This window comes from Lissotriton vulgaris, chromosome 4_1, assembly GCF_964263255.1.
Source record: "Lissotriton vulgaris chromosome 4_1, aLisVul1.2, whole genome shotgun sequence".
In the NCBI taxonomy this organism is placed as follows: domain Eukaryota; kingdom Metazoa; phylum Chordata; class Amphibia; order Caudata; family Salamandridae; genus Lissotriton; species Lissotriton vulgaris.
The window spans coordinates 660,248,383-660,273,298 of record NC_141691.1 but is presented as its reverse complement, the minus strand read 5'-3'; the positions used below and the strand labels follow the sequence as shown (position 1 = coordinate 660,273,298).

The 24,916-nt window shown below is 45.8% G+C and overlaps 1 protein-coding gene across 4 annotated transcripts in view; it reads right to left on the bottom strand.

Annotated features, from left to right (window-relative positions):
* SACM1L (SAC1 like phosphatidylinositide phosphatase) overlaps positions 1-24,916 on the bottom strand; it is a 411,244-nt gene that overhangs the window by 182,862 nt on the left and 203,466 nt on the right. For all 4 annotated transcript variants that reach the window (XR_015309871.1, XR_015309872.1, XM_086964916.1 and 1 more), the window contains exons 10-11: positions 20,107-20,175; positions 19,938-20,017 (exon numbers count right to left, since the gene is read on the bottom strand). Coding sequence is in view for 2 of the 4 variants with exons in the window: in XM_086964916.1 (XP_086821042.1) it covers positions 19,938-20,017; positions 20,107-20,175 (149 nt within the window). In the remaining 2 variants the exon portion in view is untranslated. The remainder of the gene's footprint in view (positions 1-19,937; positions 20,018-20,106; positions 20,176-24,916) is intronic.

The following is a 24,916-nucleotide window of genomic DNA, read 5'->3' as shown; positions in this document are numbered from 1 at the left end:
ATCCTGAGGGCTACCGATTGGCTACGAGTGCCCATGTTTAGGCACACTGGCTTTAGCCATTTGCGCCTTGGACTCTAGTACAGTGGGCAACAGAACAACAAATGGGAAATGTGCTCAGTTTGATCTTTGCAATGGTGGCAATGTTCATCCCATGCTGGAGACCAGTGTTTCTTAAAAGCATTCACTGGTAATGTACCTATACGGAATTGGAAATATAATTTTCTATCATGCGGTCGTTCAATTACGTCCCAAAATAGTTCGCATGAGGGATACATTTTTATATCCAAGAATCGAGTTGTTAGTTTTGATTTGGATCCATTACAAAACATTGTAAGGTACACCATTTCCCAATATAGTTCTTTCAACTTTGCTTTCAAGGGAAAACTAGCCACATCATTAGTATCCCATAGATGTTCCAATTTCAGCTTTACAAGAAGTCCCCGTAGTTCCTTTAGCCATGGGATACAATGGAAACAATCGAACTTAACAACGTCCATCAGTGCTGCAGCATAGTGACTTAATTCAGGGGTCACCATCAGACGTCTCCAGTATAAAAGAGGGCGTAGCCTAGCTATGTCCTCTATATTTTTCCTGCCAAGATCCAATTTTAGAGGAGATATAGGTGTGCTTTGTGGGACCATTACAAGCCCTCGCAAAAATCTGTTTTCTGCACGTCCCAGTTCTCCCAAATTAGAAAACCCCCATAGTTCGGATCCATACAAACAGGCACCCAATACTTTCATGTTGTAAATTTCAAGTGCACAATTTACCGGCTTAGTTAGCGAGGCTCGATGTTTTGAAGCAATTGCGCCTGCTAGCTGTCTAAACTTCAATACTGTTGTATTAATATGCGATTTCCACGTCATATTTTCCTGTAGGATGATGCCTAAATAGGAAAAAGAGTCCACTTTTTCTAAGGGAATACCTTTATATTTTATTACACCTTTGAAGGTGGACTGTTGGTTAAGGCACATGAATTTGGTTTTGGTAGTATTCAATTCAAGGCCCTTGCCATCACAAAATTCACCAAAGGCATCAACCACTTTTTGGAGACCGCTCGGGGTGCGTGAAAGTAAGAGCGTGTCGTCCGCGAACATCAGGACGGGGACGTGGGAGCCTGCTATGATTGGGGCGTCACTAGGGGATTTCTGAAGGTATTCGACAATACCATTTATATAAATTGAGAATAGTGTCAGTGCTAGGACGCACCCTTGCCTTACCCCACGCTCTATTGGAAAGGGATCTGTTACTTCTCCTTGTTTGCCCCACCTGATTTTAGCAAAATTATTTTCATGGAGACGAACAAGGAGAGTAAGGAGTTCCTGACTTAGGCCTGCATCAGCCAGGGTCTGCCACAGTTTTTCTCTGGGAACCAGGTCGAAAGCTGCTTTTAGGTCCACAAAAACTGCATACAATGTCCCCTTCTTTAGTGTAACGTTTCTCCAATATTTATTTATTTATTTATTTATTTATGGGCTTATATAGCGCTATGAATAAACTCCCTAGGGAGTATCTCCGCGCTGTAACTGCCGGTGCAGAACTGAAAAAGGAGCACATAGTTAAAAGTACTGTGAACAAGGAACAATTTAAAATGAACCAAACAAAAACGTTTTTAAATGTTTTCTGAATTGACAGTGGTCATTACATTGCCTTAGTGACAATGGAAGTGAGTTCCACAATTTGGGACCCACAACAGATAATGCTCTGCCACCCAACCTGGTTTTCGTGATCTTAGGAACATTTAGTAGCAATTGGTCACTAGATCTAAGGGCACGGATGGGAACATAAGGAATAAATTTGTTCGCCAAATACTCAGGTCCCAATTGGTTGAGGCCCTTGTGTATAGTACAGCAAGTCTTAAACTTCACTCGTTGACGTATTGGCAACCAGTGAAGCTCATGAAGTAACGGTCTGGAGGGGGATCTAGGGGGTGCATTTAGCACCAGCCTAGCTGCCGTATTTTGCACCACCTGCAAACGGTCCAAAACCTCCTCATTTGCACCTGCCAGGAGCCCGTTACAATAGTCAAGCCGACTAATGATCAGAGCCTGAACCAGAGTTTTCCTATGAGAGTCAGGGAGGAAAGGGAAGATTTTACGAAGAAGGCCAATCACATGAAAGCACGCTCCTACAGTGATGTTAACGTTTTGCTTCATGGTTAGCTCTGGTTCAAGTCTGACGCCCAGGTTCTTGACTATAGTTTTTGGCACAGGGACCGGCCCCAATTCAGAGGGCCACCATTCAGGGGACCATTGAATCCTGGCTTCACCAAAGAGCATCACCTCTGTCTTTCCAACATTGCATTGTAAAAAGTTGGATGACATCCACCTTGCAACTGCCTTCATCCCATCGGAAAAAGATTGTAAAATATCCGGGGTAAGAGTTTTAAAAAGGGAAGAGCAGTTGCGTATCGTCTGCGTAGGACACTGGACAAAAACCAAAAGCTCTAGTAACATCTGCCAAGGGGGCCACATAGGTGTTAAATAGCGTTGGGCTCAAACATGAGCCCTGTGGAACCCCCTTGGAAATGCTAACTTCCTCCGATTTAAAGTCACCCATGGTGACAGATTGGGTGCGATTGGAGAGAAAGCTTCTGATCCAGTCCAGTGCCCTTCCGCCAATTCCACTCGCAGACAGTCGTTCGATCAAGATGGTGTGGGAAATCGTATCGAACGCTGCCGATAAATCCTGTAACACCAGGACAACAGAATAGCCTCTGTCCTGGTATAACCGTAGATCGTCAGTTACCGACATTAAAGCTGTTTCAGTACTAAATTTAGGTCTGAAACCTGACTGCGAGGGGTCGAGACTACCAGAGTGTTCTAGGTAGGTAGATAGGTGCTTATTGGTGTGCTTTTCGATGATTTTCCCTAGGAAAGGTAAAAGGGAAATAGGCCTCAAGTTGGACATGTTAGACCAAGGAATGGATGTATTCTTCCTAATAGGTCTAACTAGGGCTTTTTTCCAGGCCAATGGGACCACTCCAGATGCAAGTGATAGGTTTACCAGTCTCTGCACATCAGGACCTAGTAAACTCCCCAGCGGACCCATAAGTCTGGCTGGTAGTAAGTCTGCCGGGCTTCCACTTTTAATATCAGAAAATCATTTCTGAACTTCCAGCAGTGATATTTCAGGGAATTCGTTAAAGGCACAAGTATTAATAGGAGTTGTCAGGATGGGGGTCCAGATATCTGGGCTAGTTAAGTCAGGACCTAGTGCTTTTATTTTATCATAAATGGCATCAATTTTCTCTGAGAAAAAACAGGAAATACTGTCACACAGGGGTTGTGAAGCCATGTCAGCACTTTCACAAGCTGTTGGTTTTATGAACGTGTTGACAATTTGATATAAAACTTTAGAATCATTACCAGCAGCATCTAACTGAGTAGTAATATGGTTTTTCCGTGCTAGCTATATGGTTAGGAAGTGTAAGACTTGGTCTACGCTACTAGTTAAGGGGCGAAACCCTGCCTGGTATTGTGACAGTATGTTCTTTTCATCGATCCATTGTTGCAGTTTATTCTGGACTAGGCGGCCCATCAGTTTTTGGGCTGTGTCAATGAGACTAATGGGTCTATAGTTTTTGGCCAGAGTTTTGTCGCCTTTTTTGAATATGGGGATAATTTCAGCTCCCTTCCATGAAGCAGGTACTTCCCCTCCCATTGCCACAGCATTGGCCAACATTGTAAAGTAACTACACCAGGATTTCCGGTCCGATAGAAATATGTCAGCCGGAATTCCGTCCATGCCCGGCGCTTTTCCCCCCGCTACACAATCCAATACTTTACTTACATCCCTTTCATCAAATATTGGATTTTTGAAAAAAACATGTGGGGGGGGGGGGGGGGGGGGGATGGTCATGGTTGAAGGCTGGATTTCGGGCATACTGTGGTTGGAAAAACTCTATCCAATTATCTTTCGCAACATGGTTCGAAGGCTGGGCAGCTATCTCTCCCTTCTCCCATTTTACTGAGGCCCAGAAACGTTTAGAATCCTTGGCAGCACAGGCCTCCTTTAATTCATACCAACAATCCTCATCCCAGCGTTTCTTGGCCTGTTTTTGGGTCTGTCTATAATGGTTTCTGGCCATCCTAACTGTTAATGCATTTCCAGTTCTCAATTCCATACTTAGGTTATGTTGTGCTAACCTACAACTCTTGTCGTACCATCCCTGACTATTTTGGACCTTTTTCTTTTTGTTGGGAACTACTGTTTTAATGAAGAAGCTTTGGATTTTACAGAAGAGCTTCTCATGGGCCTCCATCATGTAGTCTTTGAAGTTAAACTTCCCACAGTGGGACTTGATCTTATTAACTTCATCAGCTACTAGTTGTTTAAGAACCTCCAATTTAGATACATCTTCTAGTAACATACTCCACTTCAAATGCCGATGATTGTTTGAGCATACAACATCTTGCGTCACCATTTCATTTTTGCTGGAGAGCTCCATAGCTTCTTGGTAGGAGTGAAGGGTCAGGCATAGGGGGTTATGATCACTTTCTAGTTTGTCTTTCACTACCATATCTACCAATTTGCTCCAAACCCTTACATCCAATAATAGGTAGTCAATTCTGCTAGCTGCTCGGCCATTATCAAATGTATTTTTCCCTATTAGGTCAGAGGGTGAGCGCCCGTTTACTGCTCTAAACCCTCTTGATAGACAAAGACTCTTTAGCTGAATTGCCACTGTGCTCCATTTCCTAATAGCGGGCACCTCCAGTTGGGGTATTCCCCATTTGGCATCCTCCTCTTCGGCCAGGATCCTATCCTCTTCACCCAAGGGTTCGAAGGTGGTATTAAAATCCCCACCCACTATTACGTGGGGTGTTGGTGATAACATTTCAATGTTCTGCTCTAAAGTTGTTATGACCTCTGAGGATTTACCACCACCAACTCCCCTGGCATAAACATTAAACAGGACAAGTTGTTGGCCATTTTCCCAACTAATATTAAGAGCTATGATGTCATTGGATGGTATGGACCTTTGTTTAATTGTACAATTCAATGTCTGACGTATCCAAATTAACAGGCCCCCAGAAGGACGACCCCTCGATTTCTAATTGCAGGCATATGGAAATTCAAATACCCCTGCCGAAAGGTTGGGGTCAGTGACCAAGTTTCTTGCAACATGATAATGTCGTATTGATCAATGAAATCAACCCATTCCGGTGTATTTATCTTGTTTGCTATGCCGGCTATATTCCAAGAGACAAGGGACAATAATAATGTCTCTTGTTGGTATTGTGTCTGGCCCTTCTCAGGTTCATTTGCAATTTCTTCATTTTCTACGATTACTATTTCTCCATCCCTCAATTTTGAGTTCCTCTCTGTCACCTCTCTGGCTCTATTTGGACCCTCTGTGTCTGTATTTAGTTCTTCAGGAGCGGGAGTTTGGGGTTCCCTGGAACCTGTTATCTGCTTGCCTGCTAAGTACTCATTCAAGTTTCCTGCCCTTCCATTCTTATGGGGCAACTGTCTTTTAGGAGGGGCAGGTTCACAGTTTACGAGTCAGTCGCATTCGTTTAGGTCGGATAGGGCAGAATAATGATTTTCCAAGTTTAGCCCCCACTCACATATGGGGCCATCCCTAGCCCTTCTATTTCCCACTAATGTCCACTTGGTTCTCAATATACTTGGTTTTGCTACAAGTCCTCTTCTACTATAAAAGAAATCCAACGTTAGTGGAATAATTTCCGCTGTTCTGTGCTGAGGAGGAAAAATATTACGCAAGACGTCTGGTAGTACTTCAGGGCCCTTAAAATTTAAGACCACACAATCCCCTTGGAATTTCTTGGTTTTGGTCCCTATCCACTTTACCCGTCTCGCTGTTAGCAAATCATCTGATAGCTTTTCTTTGCCCCAGGGAGATATATGCATATTATTACTCAACCACTGCAGTGCCTTATTTAATAGAGAATCTGGAGACTCAATCTGCCCTGGTTTCAGTGATGGAACATTAGCAAGCACTAGGATCAATGGTGAGGCCTCTACAATTAATTAAACAGGTCTTATTTCTGTATTGGGATCGACGGTTGAAGTATTACCTTGAATTTGCACAGGTTCTGTGGTTGTGGGGTTGTTGGGATTATCACCAGGTCTGGAGCTAATTAGCTGAATTGGGGCTAGTATATCTTCTGCACCTCCAATCGTGTTCCCCCCTGGTATGTTTCCTGTGTCTTGCTTTTCCTCAGGTTTATTTATTATTAGATTTGGAATTTCCCCCACGCTATCGTTTGTTTTTTTCAGGAGGGTCTCTAATTTATTGACTTTATTAGTAAGGTGGTCTATTTTGGATATAAGAGGTTTTATTAACCCAGATATCTTGGATTCCAACATACCCATGTGCTTACTTGATATCAAGTCATCCCAACCTGTACTGTCATTCCCTTCCTCCCTTATTCCTTCTATAGCCCTTCTATGTTTACTTCTGGGAGGGGTTGCTGGTTTGTTCTTACTGGACCGCAATCCATCTCTTTTAGGAGGGACCTTAGTGGTCCCTCTTTTTGCTCTTGGTGCGGGAACAGGAGTAGGTGGGGAAATACTCTCATGGTCTAACTACACCGTTACAAGAAATATTTAACTCTTCCACAGTTAATAAGTCGGCAATAATATCCGATTGTGGTGCGATAGATGCCGTAGAAACATTGGTCACTGAACAATCGTTAGTTTCCTCAATAAGTAGGTCAATAGCATTTGTATCATCACAGTCCGATTGGGTTACACCAAGTGTTTCAATTTGGGCACAAGGTGGAGAGTCCATAAGTCCCAACGAAGACCTCCGTACGCTATTAATTTTAGCCACCACCTGGACTAAGTAATTGTCCATGGTGTTGGCAGGAGTAACGGGGGTTTTCTGTCTCGACATGTAAGCCAATCAAGCCCAGTACAATAAAGCAGCTAAATTGAAAAGAGATTTAGATGACAAGAGTAGTGATCAGACTTGTATGGAGCGCAAAGATATGTATATCGCCTTACCACAATCACAATCGGGCGCAAGGGCCAAGAGGGATGGCCCAGTCCAGTCTTTCACAGTCTAGAACGGGCTAAAACGGGCCCGCCCTTGGCCCGGGCTTCGCCCAGCGTCCCGCGAGACGGGGGTGACGCGCTATTTCAGCGCCTCCTGGCGCGCAGATGACGCGGCGTGCGCCGCTTGGGATCCTGGGTATGGTAGTTTTTCCCCCTCGACCGCGCTCCTCTCGGCTACCACCGTACTCCGAGATGGCAGGGGAGTCGGGCAGCGGGAGGCGGGAGGGCAAGCACCGGTATCCAGGTGGTTCCAGCAGTTTAGACAGGCGTCAGGGCAGCAAGAGCTTTTTAGGCACAGACGTTCCCCCCTCGACCGGGGTGACGCGCTATTTCAGCGCCTCCTGGCGCGGAGATGACGCGGCGTGCGCCGCTTGGGATCCTGGGTATGGTAGTGTTTCCCCCTCGACCGCGCTCCTCTTGGCTACCACCGTACTCCGAGATGGCAGGGGAGTCGGGCAGCGGGAGGCGGGAGGGCAAGCACCGGTATCCAGGTGGTTCCAGCAGTTTAGACAGGCGTCAGGGCAGCAAGAGCTTTTTAGGCACAGACGTTCCCCCCTCGACCGGGGTGACGCGCTATTTCAGCGCCTCCTGGCGCGCAGATGACGCGGCGTGCGCCGCTTGGGATCCTGGGTATGGTAGTTTTTCCCCCTCGACCGCGCTCCTCTCGACTACCACCGTACTCCGAGATGGCAGGGGAGTCGGGCAGCGGGAGGCGGGAGGGCAAGCACCGGTATCCAGGTGGTTCCAGCAGTTTAGACAGGCGTCAGGGCAGCAAGAGCTTTTTAAGCACAGACGTTCCCCCCCTCGACCGGGGTGACACGCTATTTCAGCGCCTCCTGGCGCGCAGATGACGCGGCGTGCACCGCTTGGGATCCTGGGTATGGTCGTTTTTCCCCCCTCGACCGCGCTCCTCTCGGCTACCACCGTACTCCGAGATGGCAGGGGAGTCGGGCAGCGGGAGGCGGGAGGGCAAGCACCGGTATCCAGGTGGTTCCAGCAGTTTAGACAGGCGTCAGGGCAGCAAGAGCTTTTTAGGCACAGACGTTCCCCCCTCGACCGGGGTGACGCGCTATTTCAGCGCCTCCTGGCTCGCAGATGACGCGGCGTGCGCCGCTTGGGATCCTGGGTATGGTAGTTTTTCCCCCTCGACCGCGCTCCTCTCGGCTACCACCGTACTCCGAGATGGCAGGGGAGTCGGGCAGCGGGAGGCGGGAGGGCAAGCACCGGTATCCAGGTGGTTCCAGCAGTTTAGACAGGCGTCAGGGCAGCAAGAGCTTTTTAGGCACAGACGTTCCCATCAGAATATCGATAGAGAAGGAGATCCGGGAAAGGCTATAGGCAAAGAAAGTGGCTTGTACCCCCAAAAGTGACCCACCAATGGTTACCTTTGTGACAACATTCATCAAGGACCTGTCATGGCAAAATATTGGATGTACTGGGGCCACTTACGAAAATCTTAGATATGGCCTAAGAGGCCAGTAAAACTGGCAACTTCAGAGACCCCGATATCCTTTCAGAATGGGCACAACGAGCGTTATGCTTCGTGGGTTACATAAACTGTGCTTTATCCAAGGAACGCAGGTGGTCACCCTTGATAAAAATAAACCCAAAATTAGGGGAATTGACCACGAAGAAGGCAGGCCCAGTGGTGGAAGGAGGATTGTTTGGGAATATACCTTTGTTAAGGGACTTTCAAGTTCATGACAACCTTTTCTTCTCTGGACAAGAAACAATCAAATAAGGTCTTTTGCCAAAATATTTTTGGAGAGGCAGGCCATTCCTATAATATAGACCTCCCACGAACTCCAAAGACAACTAGCTATGCAGTAGCAGGACTAGAAGACATTCAGAGGTTTCTTCCATTTCCGTGCCAGGGCACACAGTGAGGGAGCAGAGGAGCCTTCAGGGGTGCACCAGAAAGAACAAATGGTAAGAAATACCCTTTCTTCCCTACTTGAGGTGGGAGGCAGGTTAAAACTATTCTTTTCCAACACAAGGAACGCAACGGGAGACACGTGGGTACTACGAACTACCTCGGGGTTCCACATAAAGTTCTACATAAAGTTCTACAGATCCCCTTGCCACAGGACCCATCCCTTACAGCTGTCTTTTTCCTAAGAGGCTGCTCAGATGGTGTATCGGAAGGTAGGTGCTCTTTTAGCGATGAAAGCAATACCACATTCTTATTTCCACCCCAGGCGTCTTCTCATCAACTTATTCCTGGTAAAGAAGACAGGCAAAGGTCATGGGGCAGTAATCAACCTAAAAGATTTCAACAAATGGGTGATATACCGACCTTTCCACACGAAAAGCAAGGAACTTCTCAGAGATGTACTAAGTCCAAACGACTGGTTGGTGCAACTTGATCTGAGGGATGTTTATCTCATGATCCCAATATTTTTGCCTGATCTGTGTTTTCTACAGTTCAAGTGGAAACGTCATATAAAAGAGTTCACATGCCTATCGTTAGGCCTCTACTCCGCTTCATGGTGCTTCACCCAAGTACAACAGCAGGTCATGTAACGGCTTTGAGCGAGAGGTGTTAGACTCATTTTGCATCTCAACAACATTCTCTAGATGCATCAGGATCCGACTCGGCTGCAGGACTTACTTCAAATTACAATTTCCCTCCTACAGGGCCACGAATGAATGACAAAAATTGAATATGCTACTTACCAGTATGCATCTGTTCTTGGCATGTAGGGCTGCTAACATTCATATCTTAGCATTAGATCGCCGCCTAGTGTTGGGTCCGGATGATCGCACATTGTTGTCCTGGAAGAGTCTTCGAAGTATCCTGAGATAGGTGGCTCCTCCCCTGGACTACAGTGCGCATGGGCATCGGCTCCATCCTCAGATTGTTTTTCGCCATTGTGGCAGAGGATAGAGTGAAAAGTATAAAGGATGTCCATGCTAATGATTGAATACAATAGTATATCTGCAGCTGCGACAGGCACCGGGGAGGAGGGTGGGCGATATGAATGTTAGCAGCCCTACATGCCAAGAACAGATGCATACTGGTAAGTAGCATATTCAGTTCGAGGCATGTGGGCTGCTAAATTCATATCTTAGCATAGAATACATAGCAGTCCCTCCATCAGCGGCGGTTGCCCGTGCCAGCTGCAGAAACCTGAAAAAGTGTCTTGAGAACAGCCTGTCCTACAGCTGCTTGCTGTTTGGAATGTACATCAACACAGTAGTGTTTTGTAAAGGTATGTGGTGTAGTCCACGTGGCTGCTCTGCAAATGTCCTCTAGAGGAATGTTTCCTAGGAAAGCCATGGATGCCCCCAATTTGCGTGTGGAGTGCGCCTTTGGGGGTATTGTTAAAGTGCGCTTGGCTTTTTGGTAGCAGATTTGAATGCACTTAACAATCCATCTGGCTATTCCTGCTTTGGAAATGGGGTTGCCTTTGTGTTGTGGTGCGAAGGCAACAAAGAGTTGTTTTGTTTTCCTAAAGTGTTGTGTCCTGTCTATGTAGTACATCAACGCCCGCCGTACGTCTAACGTATGGAGCATTCTTTCCGCCACTGTTTGTGGGTTTTGGAAGAATGCCGGCAAGTCGATAGTTTGGTTGAGATGAAAATGTGACACCACCTTTGGAAGGAATTTGGGGTTAGTACGTAGCACTACCCTATTTGGATGAATCTGAATGAATGGCTCCTGGATTGTGAGCGCTTGTAGCTCACTAACACGCCTTAGTGACGTAATAGCAACTAGGAAAGCTACTTTCCACGTTAGGAATTGCAGTTCACACGAGTGCAGTGGCTCAAATGGTGGTCCCATCAGTCTGGTGAGGACCACATTGAGGTTCCACACCGGAGCTGGCGGTGTTCTTGGGGGAATGACTCGTTTCAGACCTTCAAGAAACGCTTTAATGGCAGGCACCCTGAAGACCGAGAGATGCTGCCTGTTTTGAAGGTAAGCTGCGATGGCGGATAGATGTATCCGAATAGAAGTGAACGCTAGTTTGCACTTGTAAAGGTGTAACAGATAGCAAATAATGTTAGGGATAGATGCATCTAGCGGGTTTATGTCATTGTCTGCACAGTAAATGACAAAACGCTTCCATTTTGCGGCATAGCATGCTCTGGTTGACGGTTTCCTCGCCTCCTTGATGATGTTCATGCATTCAGGAGGTAGGTTGAGGTATCCAAACTCTAAGACTTCAGGAGCCAGATCGCTAGGTTGAGCTGTTGCGGATCTGGATGCTGAATTTCTCCATGGTTCTGCGTTAAAAGTCTGGGCGTGAGGCGCAGTCTTTGGTGCGGTACCACTGAGAGTTCGAGGAACGTGGTGTACCAGGCCTGGCGCGCCCACGTTGGAGCAACTAGGATTAGTGTCATCGAGTGTTGCCTTAGTTTTCTCGCCACCAGTGGTATCAGAGGTGTCGGGGGAAAAGCGTACGCAAATTTGCCTGACCAGTTCATCCATATCGCATTGCCCTGTGATTGCGGGTGTGGGAACCTGGCGGCGAAGCTTTGGCATTTTGCGTTCTCCCTTGTGGCAAACAGGTCTATTTCTGGATGACCCCACTTTTGGAAGTACGGCTGGAGTACTGATGGGTGTATCTCCCACTCGTGCATTTGATGGCTGTATCTGCTGAGCAGATCCGCCATCTGATTGTCCTTCCCTGGGAGGTGTTCTGCCATGAGGAAGATGTTCCTCTGAATGGCCCACTTCCACATGCTCTGAGCCAGATGAGACAGCTGCGGAGAGTGGGTTCCCCCCTGCTTTTGGATGTAGTACATCGCGGTCATGTTGTCCGTCCGGACTAACACCCCCTTGTTGCACAGATGTACAATGAAGGACTTGAGCGCCATGAAGATCGCCATCAGTTCTAGATAGTTGATGTGCATCTTCTGTTGCTGCGTCGTCCATAGTCCCTGCACCGTGTAAGTGAGCAGATGAGCTCCCCATCCCTGGAGAGATGCGTCCGTCGTCAGGATAGCTTGTGGCACTGGCTCCTGGAACAGTCGGCCCTTGCAAAGGTTGTGTGGAGTCCACCAATGCAGAGAGTTGTATGCCCGACTGGTAACCAACACTAGGTCTGTTAATTGTCCCTGAGCCTGTGTCCACTGGTTTGCTAAGCACTCCTGGAGCGGGCGCATATGCAACCGTGCGTGAGGGACTATGAAGATGCAGGAGGCCATCATGCCTATCAACTGCATGAACACTCGTGCTGGAAGTGAGTGTTTCGGTCTGAACTTTTGGATTAGAGACTGCATGCTGTCTATCCTGACCTGGTTTGGTTGCGCCTTGGCCGTCAGGGTATTGATTGTCGCACCCAGAAACTGTCGGACATGTGCCGGCTGAAGGTGTGACTTTGGGTAATTCAACGAGAAACCCAGGGCGTGAAGGAGGTGAATGGTAGTCGACATGTCCGCGGCGCACTGTTGTTCCGACCTGGCTTGAACGAGCCAGTCGTCGAGGTAGGGGTAGACATGGATGTTCTGCCTCCTGAGGTGCGCTGCTACTGTCGCCAGGCACTTGGTAAACACCCTTGGGGCTGTGGTGACTCCGAAGGGTAGGACTTTGAACTGATAATGCGTGCCTTGGATAGTGAACCTGAGGTACTTCCTGTGGGACGGGTGCAGGGGAATGTGGAAATAAGCATCCTTGAGGTCTAAGGTTGCTAGGAAGTCCCCTTTGTTTAACATGGGAAGAATCTGTTGCAGTGTAAGCATATGGAAATGCTCTGACAGTATATACAGATTGAGGGGACGGAGATCCAGAATTGGTCTGAGCGATCCGTCCTTCTTTGGAATGAGGAAGTACAGTGAATATACCCCTGTGCCTTCCTCCCCCACTGGCACGAGCTCGATTGCTCCTTTTTGCAGCATCACCACCACTTCCTGCTGCAATAAGTGCAAGTGCTCTGCGGACATAGGTCTTTGCCTTGGTGGAATGTTGGGTGGAGTGGATTTTAACTCTAGACAATAACCGTACTGGATAAGTTGTCGCACCCACCTGTCTGTGGTGATGTTGATCCAGACGGGCAGGAACTGCTGTAGTCTCCCCCCGACAGGTGTTAAGTGGTCGGGGGGCAGTGACAGTGAGTCACTGATTGCTTGGGGCAGAGGAGCGTGTATTGTTGTTTCCTCTGCCGCGTCCTTTGTTGCTGTTTCCCCTGTAGCCCCTCTTGCTCTGTTTGGGGTACGAGGATTGTGCTCCACCCTTAGGGAACTGTGACTGCTGACCCATCTGTCCTCTGGTGACTCCACGGGCACCTGAGCGACGAAAATTATTGCCACGAAACTGCTGAGATTGTAGGGCCCCCATAGATTTAGCCGTTTCGGTGTCTTTCTTAATTTTTTCTAGGGTGGTGTCAACATCTGGACCAAACAGTCTATCAGGATTGACTGGTTGATTAAGTATGGTTGTTTGGATGTCAGGTTTAAACCCCGATATGCGGAGCCACGCCTGTCGTCTCAGCATGACACTGGTGTTAATAGCCCTAGCGGCTGTGTCCGCGGCATCAAGTGCACACTTTATGGCCGCATTGGAGATCAGTTGTCCTTCCTGTATAACCATTTTGGTGCCCTCTTGAAACTGTGGAGGCAGGTGTTGCACAATTTGCTCTAGTGTGTCGTAATGTGATCTATCATAACGTGCCAGTAGTGCCTGTGTATTTGCAATGCGCCAGAGATTTGCAGCCTGCGCAGCCACTCTTTTGCCTCCCGCCTCTAGCACTTTGGACTCCTTATCCGGGGGAGGAGCTTCACCCGTTGTTTGGGAGTTGGCCCTTTTACGGGCATTGGCGACCACCAGGGAGTCAAGCGGCAACTGTCCCCGAATGTATGCAGGGTCTGCAGGCGCTGGTCTGTACTTTTTTTCAATACGTTGATTGACCACCCTTGCCCTGGTAGGCTCTTTAAAGATGTCCGCAGCATGCTTGAGGACCCCTTTGAGCATAGGCAATGTCTTCACAGTTCTTTCCGAGACTGAAAAGGTGTCGAACAGAAAGTCTTCAACTGGGTCAGCATGCATGTCCACATCATGATTAGCAGCCGCCCTCTCAATGAGTGCATGGAAACCTGCAGAATCCTCTGTCGGGGATGCACGTGTACTGAAAGCCTGTGGGTCTTGTACCACATTTTGGGAGCCCTGGTCCCCAATGTCATCATATGAATCCAGTTGTGCGCCTGGTTCATTGACCGGGAAAGTGTATTGGTCATCTTCATCGTAGCCCTCACTTTCAGAGTGATCTGGAGACGGTGTTGGGCTCCTTCTCGGAGTGGGCTGGATAGGTTCCATGAGGCCTGAGGCGTCCTGAGGAAACTTTTTCTTCTTCAGGGGGATGACGTAGGATTCCACCGGCTGCGAAGTGATCTTCCTCTTGTAAAGGGTTAGTCTGCCCGTTTCTGCATCTATGAAGCACTCCGAATCCTCTTCTGAGTCGAGAATTGGACCTGAAAGTGTCCCTGCCGTAGAAGATTCCGACTTCTTTGGCGTGGATTTTGATGAAAAGGCCTTCGGCGGCACTTTTGGCGGCAGAAGGAAGAGGAGTTTACTTGCAGGCTTGACCGGGACGTCTGTCGCCTTCTGCGGCGATGGCGCCGGCGCCGACGAAGCAGAGGCCTTCTCCCTAATTCTTTGTAGTGAAGAAGCAATGAGGGAGGCGTCGGAGACAGTGGTTTTTGGCACCGACGAGGTGGGTATGCCCTCGGATCCGACGTTCTGCTGGTATTTTTGAGGGTTGGTAGATGATGCCACATCCGCCGACGCCGAGTCCTTGGACCGGTGCGCAGATGTCCCAGTCGGAGCCGGAGCTGTGTCGCTGGCTTTGGCGTGTTTTGCCGGCGCCGCCGCGCCTGTCTTGTGCGTGCCACCCTTTTTAGAGGATCTCTCCTCCGGCGCCGATTTCGACCCCCCGGAATCGCCAGTTTTCTTCGACTTCTGTGGGCCTGAGGTCGACGGAGTCGATGAGGCTGCAGGCTTATTCGTTTTCGTCGTAACGATCGCCATCTTAGGGACGCCTGAGTCCTTAGGTTTCGGTTTCGGTTTCGGGTCGGCCATTTTAGGTGTTGTCGATACCGTTGCTTTCAGTTTCGGTTTCGATACTTTCGGCGCAGCAAGTATGTCCGTGGCCGGGCCCGGAGGCGGGGCCGTGGCTTGCGCTACGGGTTCTTGGGGAAGGCCGACAGGCGATCCTTTGACCCGCTCTTTATGTCCGTAAACTTCGGGGCATAGCTCGTCCTCTGAGCTATCTTCCGCGGCCCCATAAACCCCTTCGTCGTCCCCTACCTCGTCGACGTATTCAAGGCCTTGACCCACGACTCCGTCGTCGTCTTCCGGATCTGCCTCGACCTCCGTCTCGGGCGGGGAAATCTGAAGATGATGGCTCTGGTCCTCCTCATCTTGGTCATCGAAGATGTTTTCTGGATCCGGGGCCGCTTGATTGGCCACAAGGCGCACCGCATGGTGAGAGTTTTCTTCGACCTGAAACTCGCACAAGCCCTGCAGTTTCCTTCGTCATGGTCTGGCGAAAGGCACTTGTTACAGACCGGGTGCACGTCTATATGTGGGTATTTGGACCCACAGAGCGGACAGAGTTTAAATGGGCTCCGCTCCATCTTGGAAAGTCGGTGTTGAGTCGCGATGAGAAGGCCTCGATGTCCGAAGAGTAGAAATACTCCGCTGATTCCGGCTCCGAGAGACGGAAGAACTCGAGACCGCACGCAAACAATACCGACGTCAAGAACACACAGCCTTTTGGCCGTTTAAAGTTATGTTTTCTCGGTTCCGACAGAGAGACGTCGAGACCGCATCCGAACCCAATGGCGGAAAAAAACAATCTGAGGATGGAGCCGATGCCCATGCGCACTGTAGTCCAGGGGAGGAGCCACCTATCTCAGGATACTTCGAAGACTCTTCCAGGACAACAATGTGCGATCATCCGGACCCAACACTAGGCGGCGATCTAATGCTAAGATATGAATTTAGCAGCCCACATGCCTCGAACACAAAGTCACTCCCACCCAAAAGATTATCTTTTTAGGATTTATCATGGACTCAGTCCAACAATCCTTGAGATTACAGCAGACGATGTCCTCGATTTAAAGAGAACTGTGCAAAACGTTGGAAAAAGAAAATTTATCACTTTAACATCTGGCCAGGATTGTGATTCTTCTAGCACACTATTTTAGGAACCTTACATTATTGGGCACTAAAAGACTGAAGGTGATGCGCCTCAAATCTCACTCAACTGAGAAGCTCGGATGGAAATCAAGTGGTGGCTGGCCCGCATGCAGGCCTGGAATGGCAGGGCAATTTTCGGGCAGCCCCAGACCTAATCATAGAATCGATGCAAGTTGGCTAGGTTGGGGAACCCATTGTGGGGATGATACCACAGGAGAACAGTGGTCAAAATAAGCAGTTTTGAGTTTCTTGCGAGATCATTCATTGTAAGGAGTCTGGAGCTGAACAAATTATCTAGCTGTATTCTTCTGAAAATTGACAATATGTCAGCAGTATGGTAAATAGACTGATTGGGTGGGACATGACCCAAAGCGCTGGTGAATTTGGCAAAATATTTTTGGCCCTGCAGCACAAGATATTGGTGATGTCAGACTACCTTACAAGGAGGCGGAACCAGACTGGCATTCCAGACATCTGAGGGGGTCTAGTGCATGGCAGTTGGACCCTATGTCAGCACAAATAGGTGATGGTGGAGACATTAGTTGATTACATTTTCATCTGGGTTGTGCACAAGTTGGATATTTGCACCTTGTGATCCAACAATCACTTTTTTCTCGCTTTTCACACGGGTTTCCTAGTTCTTTGATTTTTTTCTTTTAATGCAACTTGTTTACAATTTTATGGTAACATGTTATATTATGTCTGTATAGGAGTCTTTGCTCAGCTTCAATTTTCGTCCTGAAGATGGTCTGATGGACTACTGCCGAATAGACCGAAACGTCGACCTTATCCTCTATTCCTACGAAACTTTGTTACTCTGGAGCAATACATATTCTTAGTATGAGATTTGTTGCTCACTTTTTAACTGGAATAGTTGTTTGGTCATGCATTGTTAGGTTAATTTGATTTTACTTCTTTCCATGACTATATGCTGATTGATTTCATTTGTTTGTACTCCTTTTGATATTTACTTAATATATAAATATATATATTTTCATATTACTAGGTTTTCCCGTGTCCTCAATGTCAAGATATTTTATTGTTTGATGTTGTCTAATGACATTTAGGCGTTTGCTCCGCAAGGACTAACTCCCAGATGAATCTTTTATTAACAAAAGATCATCGCAAATCAAATCCCTTGTAGGCTCCTTTTTACCCTTAACTGGTAAGTTGGCAATTTTACTATGTCGCATATCATGTAGGTGAGTCTCTAAAGTGAGAGCTCTGTATATCACTATCAGAAGGTGTGTCTTAATATTTCCAGAACTAAATCTAATACAAGTACCCTGCTTTTCCCCAACACCCTACAATGTGTGTGGTAATGTTGCTCTGGGTGTACAAATCCATGACAGAGGACTTGTGTCCTTCAGGCACGACTCAACTACTTATGCCGTAAAGAAGCCTTTTAAGGTGGTTTCTTCTCTGACCATTGCAAATGGGTGAAGTGGGTCATGCAGGAAGCAGGCACTGACACGTCTGTTTTTTGGGGCAAATTCCACTCTGGGGCAATGGCTTCAAAAGTCTTTACAGCAGGAGAACACCTTGAAGGTATTCTGAATGTGGCTGACTGGTCCTCGGATTCTAACAGACATTCGACTTTAAATCAGTGATGGGAGTCGCAGCTTTGAACCTGCAGAATCTGAGCTTCCGGTCCAGACATAGAATGTAAAATTTCCCAGCGTGAAGGAAAGTAACTTGTATTAAGAATGCTGACACAAGGATTACCTTGCCCATTGACAACTGAAATATTTAATATACCCTGCCAAGGCACACGGATGGAGTACTATTGTGGGGATAAGAATCTTCAATATTATTACATGGTTTATCTTCTAAATGTTAAAATGAATTCGATTACTGGTTTGAGCCATGTCTTGTATTTTGTATAGGTCACACACAAGAAGGTGTAAGACTCACAGCTTCGCTTTTTCTCCATAGGTTCGGAACAGAAATAAGACTATTTTGCCCAACAGATGTCAGCATAGCAGTTCGCCCAAATAAAGAGAAAGTGCCTTTCCATGATGATGACTATACACCGGGCAGAGCAATGCTATTGGTGGACATTGATGTTCAAGTTGAAAACACGCATGGGAGATGTAGTCTTTTGGTTATTGCTTCCTGTTGTGTTAGCTGCTGAGCTAAAATAAAAGTGCATGATCTTCGCCTCTGAGTCCTTAATAGAACTGAAACTTTCCTTCACGTTAGATAGGAAAATTTACATTTTGGATTGAAAACATCGAGTAGAGGATAGGAAGATGTTCTGAAGTTTGCCAGTTTAACACATGTTCTGGGGGATAGCGATGGGGTTGAGGATTTAGCCCAAAAATAGAGATTCATTTTAATAAATGTGGGTTAGGGGGTGTTACCCCCACAAAACAATAATAGAAAAGTGGGGTTGGTTGTGTTTTACCTCCCAACAAAAATAGCTAAAAAATGAGGAATCACATATGAATATGTATATCTATATGTATTCCAAGCAAATAAACCGTAAATATGAAGAGACTTACTCGAACACTAGAGTTGCTGGTGCACGAAAAATGTATTCTGGCAGGAAACAACGAGTTTCCTGCCAGAATAAATTTTTCGTGCACCAGCAACTCTAGTGTTCGAGTACGTCTGTTCATATTTATGGATATTTGCTTGGATTATATGGGTGACCGATAACCCCACCTTGAACCGCCCATGAGCGAGTCTGGCGTTTTTCTAAATAACCGGAGCTGATATATATATATATATAATCTATCAACACCAAAAGTCCCCCACCTGTTGAGAGACAAGAGCCACACAGGTACGTTTGAATCCTTTCCGTTTAATTTGCAGTTAGCAGGAAAAAGCGACTGACATAATGCATTTCGGCATCACTGCCTTCCTCAGATGTCTCGTGTCCTTTTTACTCGCATTCAACTGTCTGCTTTAAAAACAAAGCGTCTCACATAGATTGGAGGAGACACTCTTGCCTGTTTGGAGGGCCGATGTTCCAGACTCGCTGCCCCGAGTTCGTTTGCTGCGGAAAATCAAGTGGTAGTCCTAGCCCCAGTGGGCGGTGTCCGCAGCTGCACCTCCAAAGCCCGGATTTTAAATGCAGGAACGGAGCGGGATTCCCGTACCTTTCATCCCACCTGCACTGTCCCCAACGTGGCAGAGCGCCCACCGCTTCAGTGAGTGTGGGCACTGTCATGAGGTCATGACCCAGTGTAATCCAGCCTGTCGAACGCTGTGGCACCAGGTAGGTTTGGCGGTTTCCCAAGCACATTGAGACGCTCACACACACACACACAAGTGTACATATAAATAGATCTATTTATTAAAATATTTTAAACTCAAGGAAAGGGACATTCGCACATTGATTTAAAAATATAAAGTACATTTTAAATATAATAAAAAGGAAGGACTGTGAAGGAAATACTCTGAGTGTTTTTTTCTTTATGGATTTCATACTCTAAGTCTAGTACACATTTTATTCAATCCCTTAGTAAGAATGTCCAGAAAGAGAACAACTCGTAAGAGAAAATGCCACAGTTGATGTTGATGCGAACACTGGTCAACAAAGCTGTTTCATGAAAAGTGTAAACAAGATTGTACTACCTACATTTTCTACATAAAGGGACATGTGCAATATCACCAGCACCTTCGATTATAAACGTTATGAAATAGATTCTTTGAGACAGTTGTATATTATCTGGTCTCTAAAATAATTTTGCTGAATCATGCCCTTGCTCTGCCACTAAATAAAAAGTTATTTAAGGTTTGAAATTTGTTGTATACAAACACTTACCGGACCATACCATTTCCCAATCCATCAACCATTTTTGCAAATTCTTGTTCCAATGGTTTCTCAGAGCCTTTCTGATTAACCTATATAAAAAAATTTAAAACATACATTATAAAGTAGATTCTCTGAGTTTAAGGCAACATTATTTCAGATAAGTTCACCAAGGACATACCAAGTTAAGAATCACTTGCTTTCCATAGCTTATAATCTGAGAGTCAAAATGCCTTTGGAAGCCATCCATCTGAAATTAAAAAGAAAGCTATTAAAATGGTAATTTCTGAGAGAATAACAAAAATTGCACGTTTTGAAAGTATGTCACATACTTGATCAAAATAAACATGCATGCAGGTTTCTCACCACAACTGTAGCAGGAAAATAGACAACTATTCACAAAAAACCTTATGTTGGCAAAATGTACACCTGTGGTAAATATCTAACTATATAAATGTACAACCATATGCAAATGGTCTTAGTATCATGAAATTAAACTCTTACAAGATACCCAGTGATACAAAATGAAACGCAAACCTACACTTACTTTAGTAAACTGTCCTACTTAGGTCCAAATGATACACCCTTGTTATGTTGTAACTATTTATCTTCATAAGGTGCTCTATTGGAAGGGAGTAGGACATGGGTGAACAGAAAAGTACTGTCTTTAACACTGCACTGAAGCTAGAAAAATGTTCTCGGAGTTCCACGTCACATTTCTCAACCTGTTTTGTCTAGAAAATGTCCATCCATTCCCCAGAATGTTCATGATTTTGGGAACTGTACTCTGAGGCTTGGTCAAGGGGGCCTGCCTATCTGAAAATTATGAAAAAATTAGCACAAATTGGGTGGACCCTTGTACAGAACTTCCCAGTGGGACAGATCAGGGCCCTAAACTCAACACACTGCTTGACCCGCAGTCAATGCGTTATATCACTTAAATCTTTTCCTCATCAGCAGAATCATGATAAAATTATTTTTGTACTTTTAGAGTATATTTAAAAAAAATCACTTATGGAAAACATCTTGCAACTACAAAGTTTACGCAGAGGAAACAGCCACACTAGATGCCAATTCAATCATTGTGTTTTAGCAGGAAGCCTAACTAAGGAGAAGAGTTGTTTCTACAACAGGAGGATGAAGTGATAACATTCATGACTGCACTCTTTGGACGTTCAACACATGTTCACAATTCTAGATTCTTCATCTCCAAACCATTGGGTGACATCACATGAAACCACTCCAGACTAGTATTCAACAATGTGCTTAATGTAAAATAAGCAAATAAATGAACAAAAAATTCAATGGGCTTATACTAGGACAGTGGCACATAAAATAAAATCATCTTTCTATGACAAGCTAAATAACAGCCTTGGTGCATGAAAACATTATAAAGATGTGCACAAAAACCTATTTGTCAGTACAACAGCTAACAGCCAAACTGAAAGGAATTTATTGCTTTGGCATTTCCTTGAAGGGTCAACAGGCACATGCTCATTTGTCACTTTATTGTAATGTTTGAAAAAAGCCAAACCCAAGTATAACTAAATTCATTTGGATGAGCATGGTTAGCATGGTGTAGGAGTAGGTCACATGGTCCTCCTCTCTGCTCCAACCACACGCCCAACTACTACACTCCCAGCGAGGGTTGTATGAGCCACGCATTTTTCCCCACACATTTTTTTTTGGAACGCATATACTTTTACAACGGATGCCTTTACCCCGCATTGTGTGTATATGTGTATATATATATATATATATATATCCACCGCTTGGCTCCCTTTCCCTTCGCTAGGCGCTCCTTGATTCTCGGTCGCGTTGCTCCTGCGGTTGAGCCAACCGCTGCAAATTATCACAGGATTTCCCCGGTCCCGGGGCAGAATGGAGTCGCAGAAAGACGGCTCTGACACGCTTATTTCAGTGAAGAATTACAGTTTATTTTCATCAATCCATATGGGGGATTTAAACAACAAAAAGCAACCAACGCGTTTCGACAGCGTCCGCTGTCTTGATCACGGTCAGTTTGGTTTGTGAAGCTCACAGTTTTATAAAACAACCAAAACATTAAGGTTACACCCCCTTGATCACTGGAACCGCCCATGAATTTGGGTTTTCTGGGATTTGTAGTTTGGAATTTATCCGCTTTACATTTGTATGATTATACAACTCTTTTTCACCAGTGAATGTATGGGAATGCATTGTATTTCTACATTTTACATGGCATGCTGTTCACTTTGGTCATTTCAACATTTAAATTAACAATTTTGGTAAGTATTCTTTTGGTTATGGGAGAGCCATAAAGAACCCATAGACATTGAGATCCCGCCCTCCAGTGGGCTTGGGCGACGCCTCTACTACATAGTGTCTGATGGAACTGGTATTCACCCAGGTTGAAATACGTTTCTCATGTGACCCATCCTGTATCTTTGGGATTTATACATTATTGATAAGGCATGGCATTACATGTAGTTCAAGTCAATTATACAGAATTATAGTATATAAGCGCAGCCCATGCAAAAAGTTTTTATTCAAATACACCTTTAATTGAATAAAAACTTTTTGCACCTTTCTACAAACTTCCCGCCAACCATGAACAATTTTAACTTAATTTCACCCTTTTACTTTTTCACTACCTCACTTATTATTGTCACTTGATTTAAGCTCACATATGAAACTAACTGCTGTTCCAATGTAATCCAATCAGCCCACCAGAGGGCAGTATCACAAACAAATAGGAAGATAACCAGCTAACAAGAACCCGAATATAGAGATAAATGGGCTGCGCTTATATACTATAATTATGTATAATTGACTTGAACTACATGTAATGCCATGCCTTATCAATAATGTATAAATCCCAAAGATACAGGAAGTGTCCTGCTCATGGTTCGAGCATTGGAGAACCATCGCTGCCGTTCCCAGCCCTAATTTTTTTTGTTTTTTTTGCTCCTGTTGAGCAGTTTCCATTCCCTGTTTTTGTTTCTGTTCTTAAAAAAGAAAAAAGAATAAAAAAAAAAGTTATTTTCAGAACTACCTCCAATTCTCATCAAAGAGCTATATTCTTAAAAAAATGAAAAAGAGTAAGTGAAGTGGAGTGCATTGATAATGGAAAGGAAAATGAGTAAGAAAGAACAGAAAGGTATGATAGGAGAAAGGAAGTGAAGTAGGGGGACTGAAAGAAGGTGAGTGTTGGGAAGGAAAGTAAGGAGATGGAGAGTGAATATGGGGAATGTGGATATTCAAAGAAAATGTTGAAAAAGAACGGGGGTGTGGAAGGGTAAGAAAAGATGCATTGCTGGAGTTGCATCATTTTTGTGACACACTCCAGAAATGCATCACTTTTGCGCTTACAGATACGTCAGTATTTCAGACGTATCTGTAAGTACTTCCGACATAATATGTCATATATTTAATATGACGCATGACTAGAAGACTGAAGGCCTCATTTATGAGGCCATGCGTCACTTTAACGCCACCGGTGCGTCACTTTTTGTGACGCACCAGTGCTGTAAATAATGCACCTTATTCAGTCATATTTACAAAGTGACGCATCTAGGTAGATGTGTCACTTTGTTAGCCCCTGCGCCACATTATACCTACGTCAGGTGTAATGTATGCAAAAGGGACGTATTGACGCAAGAAAGGGTCGTAGAGGTGACGCAGTGAAATCTATGAGATATCACTGCGTCACTTTTTATGACGCTGTTGCGTCCAAATCTTACACCTGTTTCACAGCAGGCGTGCAGGCCCTTTCACATGGGGGCCTGGCCCCATGTGAAAGGATGCATTGCTGGAGGTGCATCATTTTTGAGACACACTCCAGCAATGCATCACTTTTGCGCTAACAGATACGTCTGAAATACTGACGTATCTGTAAGAACTTCCGACATAATACGTCATAAATTTAAAATGACGCATGAGGAGAAGACTGAAGGCCTCATTTTTGAGGCCATGCGTCACTTTAACGCCACCGGAGCGTCACTTTTTGTGACGCACCAGTGCTGTAAAAAATGCACCTTATTCAGTCATATTTACAAAGTGACGCATCTAGGTAGATGCGTCACTTTGTAGGCCCCTGCGCCACATTATACCTACGTCAGGTGTAATGTAAGTATTGACGCAAGAAAGGGTCGTAGAAGTGACAGTGAATAAACTGGGTTTTCCCCATGCTACGCTGCCCGGTCCGCTCCCCGGAGCGCGTACCGGGCGCTCTCCAGGCGAAAATCGGTATGTTTTTTTTTGCCCCGCGGGACCCTATTATAGCCCCCACATCAAACCTAGGGGGTCAGGGAGGGTCTACCCTGCCCCCTTATGGTCATTTCCCCCTTTTTTGCCACCTCTTGTGTCTCGATCCTACCGAGACACAAGATGGCGGCTGCTCCGGACTGTTTCGAATGTTTACAGACACCCGTGAGCCAATCAGCTTTCCGTGCGCAAGTCGCGTAGCACGCCCGGTGCGCTCCCCGGTGCGCGTACCGGGGCGCGCCTATAGATATATATATATTTTTTTGAACCTAAATTACTCAAAATTCACTGCAGCACATATCTTGAGACATAGCAAAGGCACATTGGGCTACCAGTCCCTACAATTTTGCCAAGTTTGGTGGACAACCATTTAGCCGTTCGGTCTAAAAGTGAGTTTGACCGACCTGTGGAAATTAACATGGGGAAAACACGTTTTGGGACCCCCCTTTTATCTTGCCCCCGCTTGACGAATCCCCCCGAAACTTTCATGGAAGAACCGGAGCTCCGCTTGGCTTGGTAGTTTGGTCTGCCCTGTTCCCATGATGCACTGGGCCAGGGACAGACTAATTTGCATATAGCCAGGTTCTGAGCTGGGATGGTGCAGTGAGCTAAATAACCGTGATGGATCAGGCCCTGATCTTTGGACTGGGTAAGAGTGGTCTGCTTAATTCAGACACTCTGTTCATCACCACCCCCTTTTTTGAATCGTTTTTGGCCACTATAGGTGTGGCAGGGTATACTCAGAC